The 20,033-nt window shown below is 39.0% G+C and overlaps 1 protein-coding gene across 8 annotated transcripts in view; it reads right to left on the bottom strand.

Annotated features, from left to right (window-relative positions):
* Positions 1-20,033, bottom strand: part of LOC138760519 (transcriptional-regulating factor 1-like) — a 306,320-nt gene that overhangs the window by 63,044 nt on the left and 223,243 nt on the right. For 7 of the 8 annotated variants that reach the window (XM_069931160.1, XM_069931166.1, XM_069931164.1 and 4 more), the window contains 2 exons: positions 18,289-18,433; positions 7,965-8,186 (listed from right to left, as the gene is read on the bottom strand). In XM_069931160.1, the coding sequence (XP_069787261.1) occupies positions 7,965-8,186; positions 18,289-18,433 (367 nt within the window). The remainder of the gene's footprint in view (positions 1-7,964; positions 8,187-18,288; positions 18,434-20,033) is intronic. The other variant, XM_069931167.1, reaches the window with a different exon arrangement.

Raw genomic sequence — 20,033 nt, 5'->3', positions numbered from 1 at the left:
TGCATGGTATGGATACAACTATAATTGCATAATAATGGCAAATCATAAGAAAGGATTGATGTATAGATCCTTTTTAAAATGAAAGCAGTGTCCTTTTTCCATTTCATAATTCCTTCTTGCCCTAACATTAAAGTACCATCAGTTAATGTTTGTTTAAAAAAACATCTAAGGAACATGCACTCACACAACCCTCCATGGAAACATCAAACGACAAAAAAAATCATAAATCAAAATGTTTTCATGATCAAAATGTGGCATTTAATTTCCTACGTTTTTTTCTGTAAATTAGTAGAGAAAAGAAAATTTGGCAACAGAATGCAAACAGACCCCATCCAAAGCTTTATTAATGAGAGTAAATAGACCATACTGATTGTAACAGGCATGCTTAACTGTACTCTTTTGAAACACAAAGAAAGTAAGACAGTAGCATGAGAGTGTAAACCACCGACTTCAATGACTCGAGAACAGGACAGTGTTACAGATACAAATGTAAGATTTCCTTGCACTATTTATTCAACAGATAATAGCTGCTTTAGCAAAGTCACTGACTCAGGAATGGTTGAATTGTGGACTTAAAACTCAATGATGTGGTTTACACCAATGAACATGAGATAATGGTGGATGCACATGAAATTGGTGTATAGAGTCCATCCAACAGAAGGAATTCAGTTTCAGGAGACTCAGCTGACACCACCAACCTGTGTGTGGTGTGCGCATGTACAGTACTTTGTTTTAAACCTTTCAGGTTTCCTTTTGATTTATGTAATCCCACTCAAATGTCGATGAGGAGGGAACATTGTGAAAGATGGGATTTGTCTACACTACCAAATTAAACTCATAGAACCTTAGAATATTACGGCACAGCAACAGGCCTCTTCAACCCTTCTAGTCTGTGCTGAACCATTTTTCTGCCTCGTCCTCTTGACCTGCATCCAGTCCGTAGCCCTCCATATCTCTCCCATCCAGGTACCTGTCCAAATTTTTTCTTAAATGCTAAAATAGAGTCTGAATTTACCACTTCAGCTGGCAACTCGTTCACAGTCCCACCACTCTCTGTGTGAAGAGGTTCCCCTTCATGTTCCCCCTAAACTTGTCCCCTTTCTCCCTTAACCCATGTCCTCTGGTTTGTATCTCACCTACCCTCAGTGGAAAAAGCCTACCTATATTTACTCTGTCTATCCCCTCATAATTTTAAATACCTCTATTAAATCTCTCCTTATTCTTCCAAGCTCTTGGAAACAAAGTCCTAATCTGTTTAAAATTTTCCTGTAACTCAGTTCCTGAAGTCCAGGCAACAACATCCGAGTAAATCTTCTTTGCATTCTTTCTATCTCATTAATATCTTTCCTATAATTAGGTGACCAAACTTGCACACAATACTCCAAATTTGGCCTCACCAACATCTTATACAACTTTACCATAACGACCAACTCCTATACTCAGTATTTTGATTTATGAAGGCCAATATGCCAAAAGCTCTCTTTACAACCCTATTCAACAGTGAGACAACTTTCAGGGCATTTGAATTAAAATTCACCTTCAGTTGCAGGAGAGGGAAATTATGTAGAACACATTTTTTACTTGTGCTATGAAATTCCAACAAATAACTAGTGGACTAAAAGAAACAGATTAAATGAGAGAATAGAAATAATTATAACATGATTGGGAGAGTCAGTTGATTTTTTTTAAAAATTAATGAAGTAGACAGGGATGAAGGAGAAACTTCATTATGAAGTATGAAGATAGAGGAGAGATATTAAATAATAATTTGCACATCTCCATGAAGAATGGGTTACAGGTCAAAATGAATACAAGTGGCTTCTATTCTAAATTACAATAAGAAGAAATTGTTCCCAAAAGAATTTGCATTATAAGAGTGGGAAAATCATCAGGTCCTGGGATCTAGACTTTTGACACTTTATTGATAAGAACATTTCTGGAGAACAGCTAACATTAAGGGTAAATCCAGCAACAATTGACCAGTCAACCTCACATTAGTTTTATGAAAATTATCAGCTTAGATAGTTCACTTTCAAATAAGGAGTTGGAAGTGATTGGATAATCATAACATCCACCACATATCAAGACAAGTCACATTTGCAAATAGAAATGTGAATAATGAAAGAAGATAGTAATTCCACAGCAATACTCCATACAAGGTTTCATGGGGGCGGGGGGGGGGGGGCACGGAGGCTTTGAAACTTTTGTCCAAATGTGGTAGAACAGAGAATTCAGCCACATGGGTGTAAAGCTAGCAGACAAAAGGAAACACTAATGAGAATAGGAGAAAGTGCTTTATCATTGGGATCTGAACTGAGCCATGTTAAGATTGGAAAGCACACAAAACTTACAATCAACGCTGTAGCAGAAAGTTTGGCAAGACAGTAGAGAATCTTCAATGAGCCTAAGTATTAACAGAATAAGCAAATGGGTTGCAGACACAGTTTAATGTGTGCAAATTCAAGTCAATTCAATAGCATGTATTTTAGGAATAATACTGAATATCCCACTGAGCTATTATAAATTGCTCATGTTCTACAAGTCAATGGTGAAATCTGGAGGGAATTGATAGGAAGATAGAAAGAATAGTTTACAGAGAAAATGTAATCCAGCATAGACGCGACGGGCCAAATGGCTGCCTTCTACATTGCAAAGTAGTACAGATATTCCTTGGAACAGTGGGAAAATAAATTCACAAAAAAGAAATAACTATTGTGTAAATGAGATAAAGTTCCTAAAAGCAAGAAAGATTTTGTGAATGTATGCAAGGCAATGACGAGATCCAAAGAACAAAATTGTGCTCAGCTTTGGGGAACTTTCATAAAAGTGCCTTTATACTGAGCCATACATTTGCCAGAGCAATACCATGCCATATGAAAGCTTTGTAATCATGTGAGATCCTGACATAAAGAAGGCTGGAAGAAAAAAACACATTTGGGTAAGTCAGGAAAGACCATTTCTCAAAGTTAGGGATATCATTCACAAGGAGACATTAATTTGAACCCATGGGGACAAGAAGATAAATTTCTTCATAACATAGGAAGTTATTGAGTAAGAAGAAATTAAGTAAAAGCACTGCATCTTTCAACTATGCAGGCAAACAAATATTTGAAGGCGGCTACAAGAGAACAAATCAAAGTATTTTTTTGATCACGGGAATGAGTTTCGTTCCTCTGATTATTCTCATCAGATCTGTGATAAAACTTCATCAATCTGCATGAAAACTTTGTTCGTAGACTCTGTGACTTGTCTCTACTGTGCCTATTGTCTAGTTTTTTTTAAATTAATTACTGTACTGTTTGCACTACTTTATTCGCTTTATGTAACTTTGTGTAGGCTGTAGACTAGCATAGATTTTTTTTTGTCTTGCATAGTTATAGTGTAGTATTTTATTGTCTTGTGCAGTTTTTGTGTAGTCGCATGTCGTTTTATCTGGAGGAATGTTGTCTCTTTTTTTTTCTGAGCACTGTATTTGCTGTTTGGTTTTAAAATGACAAATAAAGGCTAGTTGAAGTTGAACTGTAAATAGGAAGTGGATGAACCTCGATATCTTTAAGGATCTGGCATTGTACTCGTCCATCTCCAGCTCCCTCCACGTTGAAGTCTTTGGTAACTTATACTGTTGGCCCACATTTCCCCTCCCTATACAAAATCTCAATAAAATCCACCCCCCTCCACTGTTGCATTGAATCATTTTAAACAGTGTATGTCACATTTCTCCTTTGTCAATGCAAATTTCCAAATGGCATCATATTCTGGATAAACTCCCCTGCTTTTGTAATGTGCATTACAAAGAGATCCCCTGGAAGGCAGCTTTCAACCTACCTCACTCCTCTGATAGTGGGTCCAACTATGGTCTTCACTAAAGTTTTGTAAATAGTATTCCCAAAAATTCTTGATGATATTTTTCACTTTTGAAATTGTTCTTAGCCTGAGAATGTCACGACCTTTAAAATTTTTATGTATTTCATTCTCAATACTGGGTTTATGGTGTTTTTTTAATTTAATTTTTTATTTTTCACACTATAAACCATATTGACCAAGATACATACAGACATTTTTTCTCCTGAATATATACAGTGTCATTTTCTCCCCCTTTTCCCCCCTCCCTGCCCTCCCTCCCTCACCCCCTTCCCCATTTATTTGAAGTTCAATCTATAAGATACATTAAACCCGTTAAACAATGTCGTCACTTAATAAAAATAAACAAGAAATTTTATTGAGTCAGTTCTTTTCGTTATCTTCTCCTTCTGTCATTTTAGGTGGTGGAAGTCCATGGTAGGATTTCTCTATTGTATTTCATGTATGGCTCCCATATTTGTTCGAATATTGTGATGTTATTTCTTAAATTATTTGTTATTTTTTCTAATGGAATACATTTATTCATTTCTATGTATTCTCAAGTTGTCTTCTAATTTCCAGGTTGACATAATACATTTTTTTGCTACAGCTAGGGCTATCATAACAAATCTTTTTTTGTGCTCCATCCAAATCGAGTCCAAATTCTTTATTTTTACGACCATACTGATAAAAAAAACGCCTGATCTCGTTTGATCTCGGTTTATGGTGGTTTGAAGCAAACTGGGCAGATGGTGACTACTGGTATCTTACAACCCAATTCTGTGACAGGGATGATGTCAGCAGATCTGGAGACACAAAGCCACTGAACTCTATGGATTCACAAATCTAAAATGGCAATTTAGGTGGATACATGGGATCATTTGGAATTCTCTACACCATATTTCTGCACAAGGAAATAAAGTGAGCAAAAATCATGGCCAATGCATTGTTGCAACAATCTTCTATATTGCTCCTGCACAAGTGTCATCTTGACAGGAAGGAATTCCATCCTGTTTTTACACTTATCATTCTCCCAACACTCAGGTCAACTCCCGCCAAATTTTACCATCCAGTTACACACGAGGGGCAATTAAAACAATAAAGTTACCTCCCAACCTGCATTTTTTTGCAGACAGGAAGAATCCTGAACACCTGGATGAAACGAGCAGTCACCAGGAGAAAGTGTACATGGACAGTCGTGGAAGTGGGGTATGAACCCAGGTGGCTGGATTTGCAAAGCATCATCTTGACCAAGTTTACCAATATGCCACTCGACGATCACCACTGATCACCATTTCACAATTAAATTTGGAGTCCAGACTGGAAATTACTCCTGATAAACTGGTCACAAAAGCAGGACAATTTATCCAGAGTATGAAATTTGCATTTTGGAATATTTTTAGATATAAAGGGGAAATTAATGAATAATGTAAATAATTTAGGAAAGTTAAGTTCCATTGCTGCAAGTTTCACCTTTCCAGAGTAAAGTAAATACAGTATGTGATTAAAAATATTAATAATTATACTAGAAGCTCTCAAAATGAAATTAACTGTTTTGAAATATGTGTTAGAACCAAAGAACCAGAGAACATTACAGCACAGAAAAACAGACCATTCAATCCTTCTGGTCTGTACCGACCAATAAAACTAGCTAGTCCCACTGACCTGTTCTCATTCCATAACCCTCTCCTATCCATGTATTTATCCAATTTATTTTTAAAACTCAAGATTGAATCTGCATTCACTACATCAGATGGCAGCTCTTTTCACGCTCCTACCACTCTCTGAGTAAAAAACTTTTCCCCTAATGTTCTCCTTATACCTCTTCCATTTCATCCTAAAGCTAAGACCTCTTGTATTTATCTCCCTCAATCTAAGTAGAAACATCCTACTCATATCTACTCTGTCTATACCCATCACAATCTTATAAACCTCTATCAAGTCTCCCCTTATGCTTCTTCGTTCCAAGGAACACAAACCTGTTTAATCTTTCCCAGTAACTCAACTCCTGAAGACCTGGCAACATCTCAGTAAATCTTCTCTGCACTCTTTCAGTCTTATTGATATCTTTCCTGCTGCTGGTCTCACCAATGATTTGAATAACTTCAACATAACATCCCAACTTCTATACTCAATACTTTGATGTCAAATGCGGTTTGAAAAGACTTGAAAACTTTTTAAATTATTTCTCTGGCAATAAAGCCATCAACAAAAAATAAAGACATGGTGATTTTGAATACTAGCAAAGAACATCATGAATAAAGAGAGCACACAATAAGAAGTAAAACATTTGGAAAATGTGCTCAGATCACCATTTCCATTAATGACATATTCAACCATTCAAGATAGGAGTGCAGCAACTATAGCACCTTACTGCTTCTCATGTTGCTTAGTTCCTATTAGAGGATGACAAGACAATGAGTATTTTGTTGTCAATGAAGGTGCTGAAGTTTAATACGATTCACTATTCTTCATGAGCTCTCTAGAAAAAAACAGACAGAAAAACTTCCTGCCAACAAAGCAAGAGGCAATTGAAATGCAATGTGAGAGTACAGGGAGCCGTACTTTTCAAAGTCATAAGGTCAGAAAGACAACAGCGTGCATAGAAAAGCAAACACAACAAAAATTGATTTGCACATGAATCCCTTTGCATCCAAGGAAAAATGGTTTTAGACTCTCAAAATACTTAACAATCCAGACCACATTTACAACTGCAGAAGTCATCTGTCTATACACTGGTACCCCGCGCAGTGGTTTTCAAATATTTTCTTTCCATTCACATACCACCTTAACTAATTCCTATGCCATAGGTGGTCTGTGATTACTTAAGATGGTATGTGTGTGGGGAGAAAAAGTTGAGAATCACTGCTCTTGACCTAATTGTTACTGAAATATTTTGCTTGAGAAAAATTGTCATTGGCCCATTTCCTTCGGAGTTATGAAACCGTGCACATAACGAGTTAATTAGGTAGGATTAAAACAGTGGTTTCCAAACATTTTCTTTCCACTCACATAACACCTTAAGTCATCCCTTACTTATCACAGAGCACCTCTGGCATGGGGAATACTTAAAATGGTATGTGAGTGGAAAGAAAAAAATTGAAAATCACTGGGTTAGAGCTACATTGCAAAATCACGCATTTATTTATAGTATTCTTGGTTCTCAAGTCCAAACCATCGCAGGAACTTGGCACACACCTATGCCCTCTGCTAGTTTTTCTGCAGCAAAGATTCACCCATGGTGAGTGTGGGGAGGTGATGTGCGAAGGCTGAAGTGAACTGTGCGGCTGCTCAGTGCTGCACCCTGTCCCACACGGTGAGCGCTGGCTGTGGCTGGGAGCAGGAACACCAGTCTCAAATATCGCTGGACTGCCCTAGTCCAAGGGCCTCTCTCACCAACCTGCTTTTTGGCTGCACAGCTCACCCTAGCCCAGAGATTTCCACCAGGTGACAAACACAATGGTGACAATAGTCCAGCCATTTAAATAGAGGAGCAGTCAGATGAGAGAGATCATAGGATTTGGTAAGTCTGCCAACACGAGGAGGAGGTGTTGCTCATCAGCAGCTACCCCTTGCCCCACTCCCACCTGTGCCCTCCCCACCCCCCCCCACCCCCCCAATTGGTGGGACTTACACCTCAGTGCTGAGTAGCCACATTTGGTCACCTGGCCCTGCCACATCAATGCCTGTCCACGCATAGTCTGTCCATATGGAATCTTTGTTGTGGGGGCACCGACGGACAGCAGTGCTGTTATTAACATTTTTACATATCTAATGCTGTTATAGCCCCTCTGAGTGCTGATTCCATTAGAGGTCTTGTTCCTAGGAAATGCACTCTTGAGTATTAAACAGGGTACCAGTGCACAAAATTTAAAAAAGTTTCAAATTAAAAAAATAATGCTCTCTTCCTGGAAAGAACCATTAACTCCCCAATGGCCTTTTTTTAAAATAAACACTTTATGAATCTCACCAGAGTTAATGGTCCTTTCCATATGGCATTTTAGTAACTGCCTGGGGTGATCTGAAACCCTGCAGCATGTACTACAATAGTTTTCCATCAGCAAGCAAAGGGTTTCAAACAAAGCAACACTGGCAGGGTCAGTAGCAAGAACGGCAGCACTCACAGAGGATGAGCAGGGTTGGGCCACTGTGGGAGCGTGTGGTGGAGAATCAGTCATCTTCATGAGGACTGGCATCTCGTCATCTGACACAGAGTTGGTAGGCTTGTCCTTGGCAATGGTGGCCTGCTTGCTGGGTTCAGCAGGCAGTGGCTTTACAGGCACAGAGACAGGCATGATGATGGGCATGAGGTGATCCACCTCTTTAGGCAGCTTCTCCCCTTCATCCTGTACAGACAACCAAAGGCTTTCAGCCTCAGATATAGAGGGGTCCTACCAAAGCAATATACCTGAGACAGATCAGACAGGATCGAGCATATTTATTAAGCAACATACCCTAAGCTTGTAAATGCAGTGCTACCACATGAAGTGAATTAAAAAAAAATAATAATTTCAACATCTTGGATCTAAGTATACATAAAAATAAAAGAGCTGCTAGACATGGAATGACTGGTTTAGATATTTGTCTTCTTTCTAAGGACAATGTGCATATGAAATTAAATAATTGGCACGGTTAAGGACTGGTAGTACAGTTACATTTAAATACATCAACAAAACACATGATGGTTTATCCTGTTATAGTCCTGTAGTAGAATATTGTCATTGAAACTTCAAACACCAATAAATTCAATTCACTTGGAGACGATCCACACCTTTAAAAGTTATTATAATGATGCAGAATCGCCGCCATTTAAAAAAAACACGTGAAGGTTCATCCTACCTGCTTGTTCAAGTTTCTCTACAGTGCTCTAGAATTTTTAAGACTTTAGCCTAGTTCTAAATGTGCAGGACAGAGTCAAGAGCAGCATTTGTGTTATTTTTTTTGTCACCCAAAAAAAACCCCATTTAGGAATACATTTATGGTGCCTATCTGAAATTAACTTGTACTCAGCATTCTTTTGTTTCAAACATGTCACAGAAATTTGCTATCAAGTACAAAGAACCATTAAGCCACATATTGTTTTGAATTACATGGCAGACAGGGGATGGTGGTGACAGGATTGCCAACTTGGTGGGCATGGATGAGTTGGGACTGACAAACAATACTGTATTTAGAGGGTGGTAAGTGTGCAAAAACATCATGCTCAGTACAAGTAATTCTACAACCCTGACACAATCAACAAGGCCTTCAGGTCACATCAAGAAGTAAATAGCAAAGTGAAAATTAATTTTCTAATAATTTTGCAGAAAGTGAAACACATGGGATTGATGCAGAAAATCTATTATCAATAGAAATGTTCTGGGGAATCTATGGACTTCCATTCTGCAAATCATTGAATGGAAAGAATGACTCACTACATTTCTGAAAATAGTTCTCCATGACTGGGAAGGATTTTCAGTGGTTGTAATGACAGAACAGTTAAAAATTCAGTCCTATTTCATTCCACAGATCATTGCATTTTGAATGTTGTTTAAAAAACAATTTATAATGTTGAAGATCACAACAAATTACTGCTGGATATGCAAACACTGCAGAAGTATGGTGAAGCAGGATGGTATTGGCTGCCACTTCCAGGCTTTGCATTTGAATCTGCACAAATGGATGCCAAAAGTTGCAGTGTAAAGGCATCAACAATAACAAGTTTGTCCCAATCAAAAATTCAAAGTCTGGGCTATACCATTCATTTTTAATTATGGGAATATTGAAAGTTGGATTCAATCTGACGGTCATGTTTTTCATTAAAGCCAACAAGTTTCTTGCAAAATATAAATTACCATATTTAACCAGCAACAATTTATTTTACAGAAAAAGATCAAACTTTTATTTTCTATTCCTTTTGGACAGTTCTATTGATCAGATATTCCTACTGAATCTTCAAGGAACGGAAGAAGTCTGAAAACACTGCGACTTATCAGTTTATTCAGATAAAATTCATTCCTCCATGGTGATTGCAGAGGAAGTGCATAAAGACATTATATCTCATCTTTTCCAGACTCAATTAACCTACAAAATTCAAATTCAAACAGATGTCAATAAATAATAGTTCAGTTAAAAATAATTCCCACATTAGAATCTCTGAATCCAAATGGGCAAATTTCATTAATGCTCAACCTTGGGTTTCCAAAATACTCGTGCATTCAGAGATGAATAGATGAGCAACTGATTGAATGTTGAAGAGATATTACGGAAGGTCAGGTATAGATTGATCTGAATATATTGTTACCAATTCAAACTAGAGCTCTTTTCACCTCCAACGTCTTCATGAGAATGGCAATCTTACAAACTCCGTGTTGCACCAAACAGATCTGATGAAAGGTTGCTCTCATGTATTTTCTCTCTCCCCAGATGCGGCCTAACCTGCTGACAATTTCCAGTCTTTCCTGCCTTTAATTCAGTTTTCCAGAATCTGGAGTTTTTGCTTTGAGTTGTTTTGTCTTTCCATTCCAGCATTCTCAATATCCAATATCTGCGATCCCCGAAGGTGCTGGATAATGGGGATTCTACTGTAATGATGGGCCCACATTCAATAATTTAGGCAATATTTAAAAAAAAACTCCTGTGTGTCCATTCCAACGATGAAGTTTCTTTGCAGCAGTGGATGAACATTCTTAACTGCTTCATTTGAATTACCGTATATGTCAGCATTTAAAATGACTACTGTATAAGACAACTCGAGAATTTCCACTTAAATTGGAGGTTTAGAGTTGTACTCGATGTACAAGACTACCCTCAGTCTGGCACTTACCAACCATTCCACTGACCAGTGGTGTGATGCTATCATAATATTTTAAAAGCAAATTACCCAGTAAAGGTTTAAATTTTATTAGCATATTTTAAAATAAATTGCCATCAGCTGCTTTAACTGAGCTGCTGGATCCCGCAGGGGAGTGCTGAGACCTCACAGTTCATCAGCTGTTGCAAATAGCATCTGGAGTATGCTGTAGCTTTGTTTGCTGTGCTGTTATTTTGAGGTATGTTAGACAAGTTAATAATACAGTTTTATTGTTTTAATAACACAAGTTTCAGTAGAAAGATATTTAGTGTAGGACCGTAGGAGTTAGGGAAATGTTTTATGCTGTTTTCCATCGCCATGGGGGTCACTCTAAACCACAGGATATTAAGGTTCAGATTTTATACTTGGTGTATAAGATGACCTTGGATAGGAGGTGACATTTTTAAGGTTCAAATATCATCTCATATGCTGACATATATGGTATCTGAAAACACTGGGATGGAAGTCACAGAAAATCAGGATACAGGCAATGCCAACAAGGTCACAATAACTGTTGCCATGATGCAGAAAAACCTGCTCCAAAACATTCTCATACACTTGGGAATGCAAAATAAGACGACACAGAAACATCATCTGGTCCAGAATATAATTAGAGTATAATTCTGGAATCAGATTGTCCTGTTTTCAAACAGATCATAACCTTCATAAATACTACACAAGACAATGAAGTGTTACAAATAACTGGAGATTTCAGAAAGTCAATATTTTAATGGATACATCTATTGAAACCAAAAGTTTTGGTCAGAATAAAATTGTTGGAGTAATCCTCTATGAATCAGGTCTGCAGTGCATACTACTTAAAGTAACTGGGATTTTACAGAGAGAATTTGATGATGAAGAAATAATCTTCATTGGGAGACTTTTTTTTTTAAACTTCAGTTACCAGTTTGGTTTACTGATGGTGGCTTCTCTTAGTAAGCAGACAACTGGAAAATAAGATCTGTTTAATGAAAAAAAAATCACTAAATTCCATCAAACCACTGACCTCTTTACCTGATAATGTGTGAAGAGATGGTCGATGGCTTAATAGATAATACCGCTCTTCAGGTATGGCATATGCACGGTACAAAGGTTCTTTGGGAGTCTTAACATTTTGTTAAATATTCCCTACTTAATCTCAGTTCAGATCTACCTACATAATGGGATTGAAACATCATTTTTTAGCATTAACTGCAAATGTGTACCCCGTATCCGAAGTTCTGAAAACTTTTTTCAAAGCACCAACAGGCTTGAAAAGAAATCATCACCTGACTTGCCCATGTGGGGCTCTGATCCTCTGTTCGCACCATTTTGATAACAACAAAGCTCTGGTGAACAAAGATATAGTTGAAAATGGCAAAAAGATCTGCAGATAGCACTACAGACGACAGTGATAAGAAAAAGAGGAAACGATGATGCTTTATCTATAGAACATAAAGTCAAGCTGCTGGTGAAGTTGGACAGTGGTGTAAGTGTGAGAGATCTTACAGAGGAGTATGGTGTTGGAATGACCAGAATCTATGACCTGAAGGAACAGAAGGATAAATTGCTCAAGTTCGATGCTGAAAGTCATGAACAGAAGTTAACGAAAAACAGAAAAACACTGCATAGAGATAAATCGTGTGGATCTGTCAGCAACACCGGGAACTCATGCCACTTAATGGTATGATGACCATGAAACAAGCAAAGCTCTATCATGATGAACTTAAAATTGAAGGGAACGGTGAAGATTCAACAGGCTAGTTAAATAAATTTAAGAGAAGACACGGCATTAAACTTTTAAAGATTTGTGGTGATAAAGCATCTGCTGATCACGAAGCAGTGGAGAAATTCATTGTCGAGTTTGCTAAGATCATCGCAGATGAAAATCTGCCACCGGAACAAGTCTATATTGCCGACAAAATGCCACTGTCTTAGTATTATTGATCCAGAACAACATCGACTACAGCTGATGAGACAGCCCCTACAGGAATTGAGGATGGCAAGGATGGAATAACTGTGCTGGATTGCGTTAATGCAGCAGGCATGCACAAGTGTAAACTGACTGTGACAGGCAAAAGCTTGCGTCTTCATTGTTCAGTGATGGCAATGTGGAACAAGATGGTGGTTTTGAAGGTTTCTGCATGTCAGGTGAGGAAAAAAAATGTTATGACCTCATGAAATATGCAAAAGATTCATGTTCAGAGACCGTCAGTAAGCTGAAAGAAGTGGATATTGAAGAAGTTTTTAACATTGATAATGAGGCTCCAGTCGTTCATTCACTGACTGATGGTAAAATAGCTGAAATTGTTCTGCATCAAGGTAATCCCGATGAAGATGTCTTAGTTAACATTGCAGAAAAAGAGCCTATAGACAACTTGGTGAAAATGTGTAATGGACTTATTGGAGGACTAGAGCAGCGTGCATTCATAACAGAACAAGATATCACGTCATCTTATAAAATCAAGGCGAGACGTCTAAGACAAAAACCATTGTTAATGAGGCAGATGACACTGGAGGAAACATTTGGAAAAGCCATCTCATGATTGGTGCTGCCTTTATTTTCTTTTGTGAGCAAAGATCAAGGTTTCTTTTAAGTATTAAACATTATTTCATGTGAATTTTCCACTTGTAGCATCACGTCAACGCTTAAAAAATCTGCCGTTGTTTAACTGCTGATATAGGTATTCTGTTAATGCTACTGTGCTGCTTAGTTCCATTGTTCCAAAATCCAAAAAAAAAATGGTACCAAGCATTTCGGATACGGGGTACTGCACTGTATTTTGTTATCTATTCTTTTCCATTTAATTTATACTAATGAAGTATAATGAATTGTCCTGGAACCACCATGTCAACGCAATCATGATAAAGGCTTGCAAGTGACTATACTTAAAGGAGATTCAGAATGTCATCAAAGACTCAAAAACTTCTATAGGTGTAACGTGGAGAGCATTCTGACTGGTTGCATCACTGTATGGCATGGAGGTGCCAACGCTCAGGACAAGAAATAACTTGGCCTGCAACATCACGGGCGCCTGACTTCACTCCATCAAGGACATCGACAAGATGCGGTGTCTTAAGAAAGCAGCCTCTATCCTTAAAGACCCCCACCACCCAGGCCATGCCCTCTTCACTCTGCTACCATCAGGGAAAAAGGTACAGGAGCCTGAAGACGAACAGCCAGTGGCAAAAGGACAGCTTCTTACCCGCTGCCATTGGATTTCTGAATGAACAATGAACTACAGACACTATCTTACTTTGTTTCTTTTTCCTTTTGCTTGCACTATTTTATTATTTTGAGATGTTGTTTAAATAAATGTTTCCACGCTGATGCTGCTGCAAAACAATGAACTTCGTGACATGTTCTTAACAAAAAATTCTGATTCTGGTGTGGGTGCATCTTATGTTACTGGGTGGCTGCAGTAAACAAGAACTTCAGTGCATCTCAACACTGTACTTGTGTATATGGCAATAATCTCTACGACCATAATCATATTTAACAGTCTGTGCAGTCCCAATACCTTACAAAACACTCAATTCTCTGGTATTAACTAATCACAACTAGGAAGAACTCCAGCTAAGGCTTAATTATAGAACATATTTAAATCTCTAATCTGAAGACATGATAGGTAAAGAAACATTTTTAAAAATGGTGATTTTTTAAATTGTTTTAATTAGAAATATTTAAATTCTGGTTATAATATTTCACATAATCTTTCTTTTTCTTTAAACTTAAGCAATGCAACCTGTATGGTTTTTCATAGTGAATGTGTATTGCCTTAATTTTGTGTAACTGACTTGAATTGTACAAAGTGAACTTTTTTTCCTGGTTTAATGTTCACTCGGTGACTCTTTGGGGAATTCTCTGCCCATTCTTTTGTGTTCTCTTTGCAACCAATAATCTCCAAAGACAGACATAATGCAACTCTTAATTTCAATACCATCGTGTATTATCAGAACGTTCAAGGCAAATAGAATCTTACAGATTTATTGAGACCCCCCCACCCATGACATTAAAAAGGCATTTAGAAATGAATGTGGTTGAGAAAAACAACAGGTTTAGCCCAAGACCTAGCCTAAACCAGAAGGCTTTATCATGTAGGGTTATTGTACACTGGTTAGGTTTAAATGTCTGCTTTCAGTGACTTTTGCACTTCTACATTGACATCCGCTGAAAATAGAATCAGATACAGCAAAAAATTCATTTGCTTCTAGCAGACAGAATACAAATTGATGTTACAAACTTAATTCTAAATAGATCCTGGAGAAAAATTCCAATTTTAAATTTGGCCAGCATTTAAATTTATTGCTGTTTAAACCATAAGACATAGGAGCAGAAAGAGGTGATTCAGTCGATCGAGCAGAAAGAGGTGATTCAGTCGATCGAGTCTGCCCCACCATTTCATCATGAGTTGAACCATTTTCCCACTCAGGCCCATTGCCCGGCCTTCTCCCCATAACTTTGGTGCCCTGCTAATCAATATCTACTTAAAATGCACCTAATGACCTGGCCTCCACAATGGCCTGTGGCAAAAATTCCACATATTTACCATCCTCTGGCTGAAGAAATTCCTCTGCATCTCTGTTGTAAGCAGGTATGCTTCAATCCTGAAGTTGTGCCCTCTTGTCCTACATTCTCCCGACACGGGAAACAACCTTTTTACATCTACTCTGTCCACACCTTTCAATGTGATTTCCCCCCCCCTCCCCCCGCCTCGTTCTCCTAAATTCCAAGGAGTGCAGGCCAAGAGCTGTCAAACGCTCCTCATATGACAACCCATTCATTCCTGGAATCATCCTTGTAGACCTTCTCTGAACCCTCTCCAACATGAGAATGCCTTTTCTTAAATGAGGAGCCCAAAGCTTCCCACAATACTTCAAGTGAGGTCTCACCAGTGCTTTAAAAAGCCTCAAGATTACATCCCTGCTCTTATATTCTATTCCTCTTGAAATTAATGCCAGCATTGCATTTGTCTTCTTCACCGATTCAACGTGTAAGTTTACCTTCACGCTATTCTTCATGAGAACTGCCAGGTCCCTTTGCATCTAGGTATTTTCAATTTGCTTCCCATTTAAAATATAGTCTGCCAGTTTTTTTTTCTTTACGAAATTGCATGACTGTCCACTTTCTGATATTATATTTCATTTGCCACTTCTCTGCCCATTCTCCTTATCTCCTAATCTGTCTAAGCCTCCTCTGTAGCCTCCTTGTTTCCTCAACATCCACTACATCTCCTTTATATCACTTCTTCAAAGTATTCAAATAGGTTTGACATGCAAGATTTTCCTCAAGGAAACCATGCTGGCTTAGGTTTGGCCTATCTTGTCTTGTGCCTCCAGATAGTCTGCAACCTCATCCTTGATAATCGATTCCAACATCTTGCCAACCACTGAAGTCAGGCTAACCAGTCTATAATTTCATTTCTGCTGCCTCCCTCCCTTCTTGAATAGTGGGGTGACATCTGTGATTTTCCAGTCTTCCGGGACCATGCCAGAATCTATTGATCCCTGAAAGATCATTACTAATACCTCTACAATCTCTACCACCATTACTTTCAGAACCCGAGGGTGCAATCCATTAAGTCCAGGAGAATTATACATCCTTAGACATTCAGCTTTCTGAGCTTCTTATCCTTTGAAATAGTAACTGCTCTCACTTTCCTTAATTGATACCCTTCAACATCTGGTAAATAGCTAATATCTTCCACACCGAATAGTGATGCAAAGTACTCATTTAGTTTCTCTTTCATCTCATTGTCTCCCATCATTGTTTCTCCAGTATCATTTTCTAATGGTCCTATATCTACTCTCTTTATATATTTTAAAAAGCATTTTTCATCCTCTGATATTATTTGCTCGCCTAGTGTTAATGTAGCGGTTAGTGCAACACTGTTATAGCACCAGTGAGTAGGGTTTGAATCCTGCACTGTTTGTAAGGAGTTTGTACGTTTTCCCCCTGTCTGCATGAGTTTCCTCTGGGTTCTCCGGTTTCCTCCCACCCTTCAAAATGTATGGGGGTTGTAGGTTAATTGGGTGGCACAGGGTTGTGGGCTGGAAGGGCCTGTTACTGTCAAAATTTAAAATTTAAAGAAATTTTCATGCTTCATCTTTTACTTCCTTATGAATTTATCAGTTCCCTTCTGCAAGTTTTAAAAAACTTCCTAATCCTCCATCTTCCCACTAACTTTTGCTTCCTTGTCAGCCCTCTCTTTTGCTTTTACATTGGCTTTGACTTCTCATCAGGCACAGTTGTAACATTTTTCCATTTAAATATTTCCTCTTTTTTCATATGTATTTACCTTGCATCTTCCTAATTTCTTGCAGAATCTCCATCCATTGCTGCTCTGCCGTCTTTCAGACTAATGCCCTCTTCCACTCTACTTTGGCCAGTTCCTCTCTCATACCAGTGTAATTCCATTTACTCCACTGAAATACCAACACATCTGTCTTTAGTTTCTCCTTGTTGAACTCATATTGTTCCTTTACTCTAAGCTCTCTAGTCACCTCTGGTGTATTATGCAACATCCACCCGAGTCGAGCCGATCCCCTAGTGGGCTCATTAACAAACTGCTCTAAAAAGCCATCTCGTAGGCTTTCTGTAAATTCTCTCTTGAGATCCAGTCCAATCTTGTTTTCACAATCCACTTGTAGGTTAAAATCCCCCATGTCTACCATATCATTGCCCTTCTAAAACGCCTTTTCTATTTGCTGTTGTAATTTGTTGTTCACCTCCTGGCTACTGTTTGGAGATAAGCATATAACTGAAAAACAAGGTGTTTTTAGTGTTGCCATTTCTTAACTCTACCCACAATGATTCTATATCACCTCTGTCTAATGATTTAATATTGTTCCTTTCCAACAGAGCCTCGCCAGGCCCTCTGCTTACCCATCTCTCCTTTCGATACACTGTGTGTCCTTGGATATTAAGATTTCAATTACATCCACCTTTAGCCACAACATCATACCTGCCAATGTGTAGCTCTACTACAAGGTCATCCATTTTATTTCACATGCTGTGTGCATTTAAATACAAAACCTTCAGCCCTGTATTTGTTACTTTTTTGACTGTATCCCTATGCATTGCAACTCATCCAACAGGCTGAAATTTGTCCTATCTACCTGTCCTTCCAAACCAGCTCCCTACCAGCTGTCCCTACTTGTGGGCCAATCACCTCTTTTTCTACCTCTTTACTTTGTTTCCCATCCCACTGAGAATTTAGTTTAAACCCCCACCTCCACCCCTCCTGCAGAAACATTAGCAAACCTTCCTAATAGGATATTGGTCCCCCTCCAGTTCCAGTGCTATCATTCCACTTGTACAGGTCACGCCTTAACCAGGAATAATCTAGAGATTACTACCTTGCATGCCTGCTCTTCAGCTTCTTTCCTAACTCCCTAAACTTACTTTGCAGGATCTCTACCCCACTTTTGCTGGTGTCATTGTTACCAATATGCACCATGGCCTCTGGCTGCTCACCCTTCCCTTAAGAATATTCTGCACCTGCTCAGAGTCATGGTGATACTTTATCCTAATTTATAATACCGATAGAATAAACAGGAATCAATGATTTGCACTTGCAAACAAGCAAAGGTTTTAGATATTCTTTCCACATACATGAAATAATCTGTTTACTGACCTGTTTTGGAGATGTCCTTTGGCCACCATGAGATCTCATATGGCCATTCAGTGCTGGTAGGCTCTTGAATTCCTTGTGACATGTCGTACATATAAGCCTGCTTTTAACATCTATCCTTTCTTGGAAAGAAACTCTGTTTTGGGCACTGTTTGGAGACATAAAGCAACATAGATGAACAATATTACCTTGACATAAACTGATTATTAAATTCATGAATTCAACTGTCACATACAGTTGCTAAAACTGCAATCTAATATATAACAATTATTTGACCAACTAAGATTATTCTTCACATGCTCCAATGGCACAGTTTAATTTTAAATTCCTGACCTTGCAATACTGTGCAACACTGAAAGTGATAACACAAGTCACCAGCATCAGTGATGTCATCAGTATTGGGGGCTCTATTCATCCCTGTGAAAAGTTGTGTGAAGAAAATAAATCAGAAAAAATATCTGCAAAAATCATAGTGAAGTTCAGCCAGAAAGTTTTATGGCATACTTTTGATGGGACAACTTGAATGCAGTAAAATGGCTCAAATTTCTTATTTGTAAAACAGTGGAGACAATAATATGAGTGGAAAGCTTCCCAGTGGGAGTTGACAAATCTTTCTGAATAGACAGCGCGGCAATGCGAACTGTCGCCAGCATGCAGAACCATAGTGCGAATGTCTGCCTACTCACCAGGACCGCATGCCTGGCCAAGGAATGGCACGTTAAGCTGTTGAGGCTCCTGCTGGAAGATGCGGGACACTTACAAGGCTAGATTTGAACCTGAAGTCCCGTGGATCAGCAGCAAGCTCATAGTGACGTCCCACCTTGTCCTATGGAGCCCGGGACACACAGTATATAAAAGAAGCCTTTAAATCCTGAATAAATCAGTCTTCGGTTGACTAGTCTGGTATGTGTTTTTGTATTATTTCAGTAGCTCTACCGTAGTAGCCGCTACAACCTTCCAAATTTCACTATTTTCTTGTTGCTTAATGAATCACTAAAGCTAAAGCGATGCCGCTTTAGTTGCCCATTCAGAGCCAGCTCTTCAGCGCTTGACGTCCTGCTTTGCGGAAACTGCCAAAATGTTTGGCCTGGAAGTCAGCCTGAAGAAAACTGAGGTCCTCCATCAGCCAGCTCCCCACCATGACTACCAGCCCCCCCACATCTCCATCGGGCACACAAAACTCAAAACGGTCAACCAGTTTACCTATCTCGGCTGCACCATTTCATCAGATGCAAGGATCGACAATGAGATAGACAACAGACTCGCCAAGGCAAATAGCGCCTTTGGAAGACTATACAAAAGAGTCTGGAAAAACAACCAACTGAAAAACCTCACAAAGATAAGCGTATACAGAGCCGTTGTCATACCCACACTCCTGTTCGGCTCCGAATCATGGGTCCTCTACCGGCACCACCTACGGCTCCTAGAACGCTTCCACCAGCGTTGTCTCCGCTCCATCCTCAACATCCATTGGAGCGCTTACATCCCTAACGTCGAAGTACTCGAGATGGCAGAGGTCGACAGCATCGAGTCCACGCTGCTGAAGATCCAGCTGCGCTGGATGGGTCACGTCTCCAGAATGGAGGACCATCGCCTTCCCAAGATCGTGTTATATGGCGAGCTCTCCACTGGCCACCGTGACAGAGGTGCACCAAAGAAAAGGTACAAGGACTGCCTAAAGAAATCTCTTGGTGCCTGCCACATTGACCACCGCCAGTGGGCTGATAACGCCTCAAACCGTGCATCTT

This window comes from Narcine bancroftii, chromosome 4 (assembly GCF_036971445.1).
Source record: "Narcine bancroftii isolate sNarBan1 chromosome 4, sNarBan1.hap1, whole genome shotgun sequence".
Lineage (NCBI taxonomy): Eukaryota > Metazoa > Chordata > Chondrichthyes > Torpediniformes > Narcinidae > Narcine > Narcine bancroftii.
This window is presented reverse-complemented; position numbering and strand designations above follow the sequence as displayed.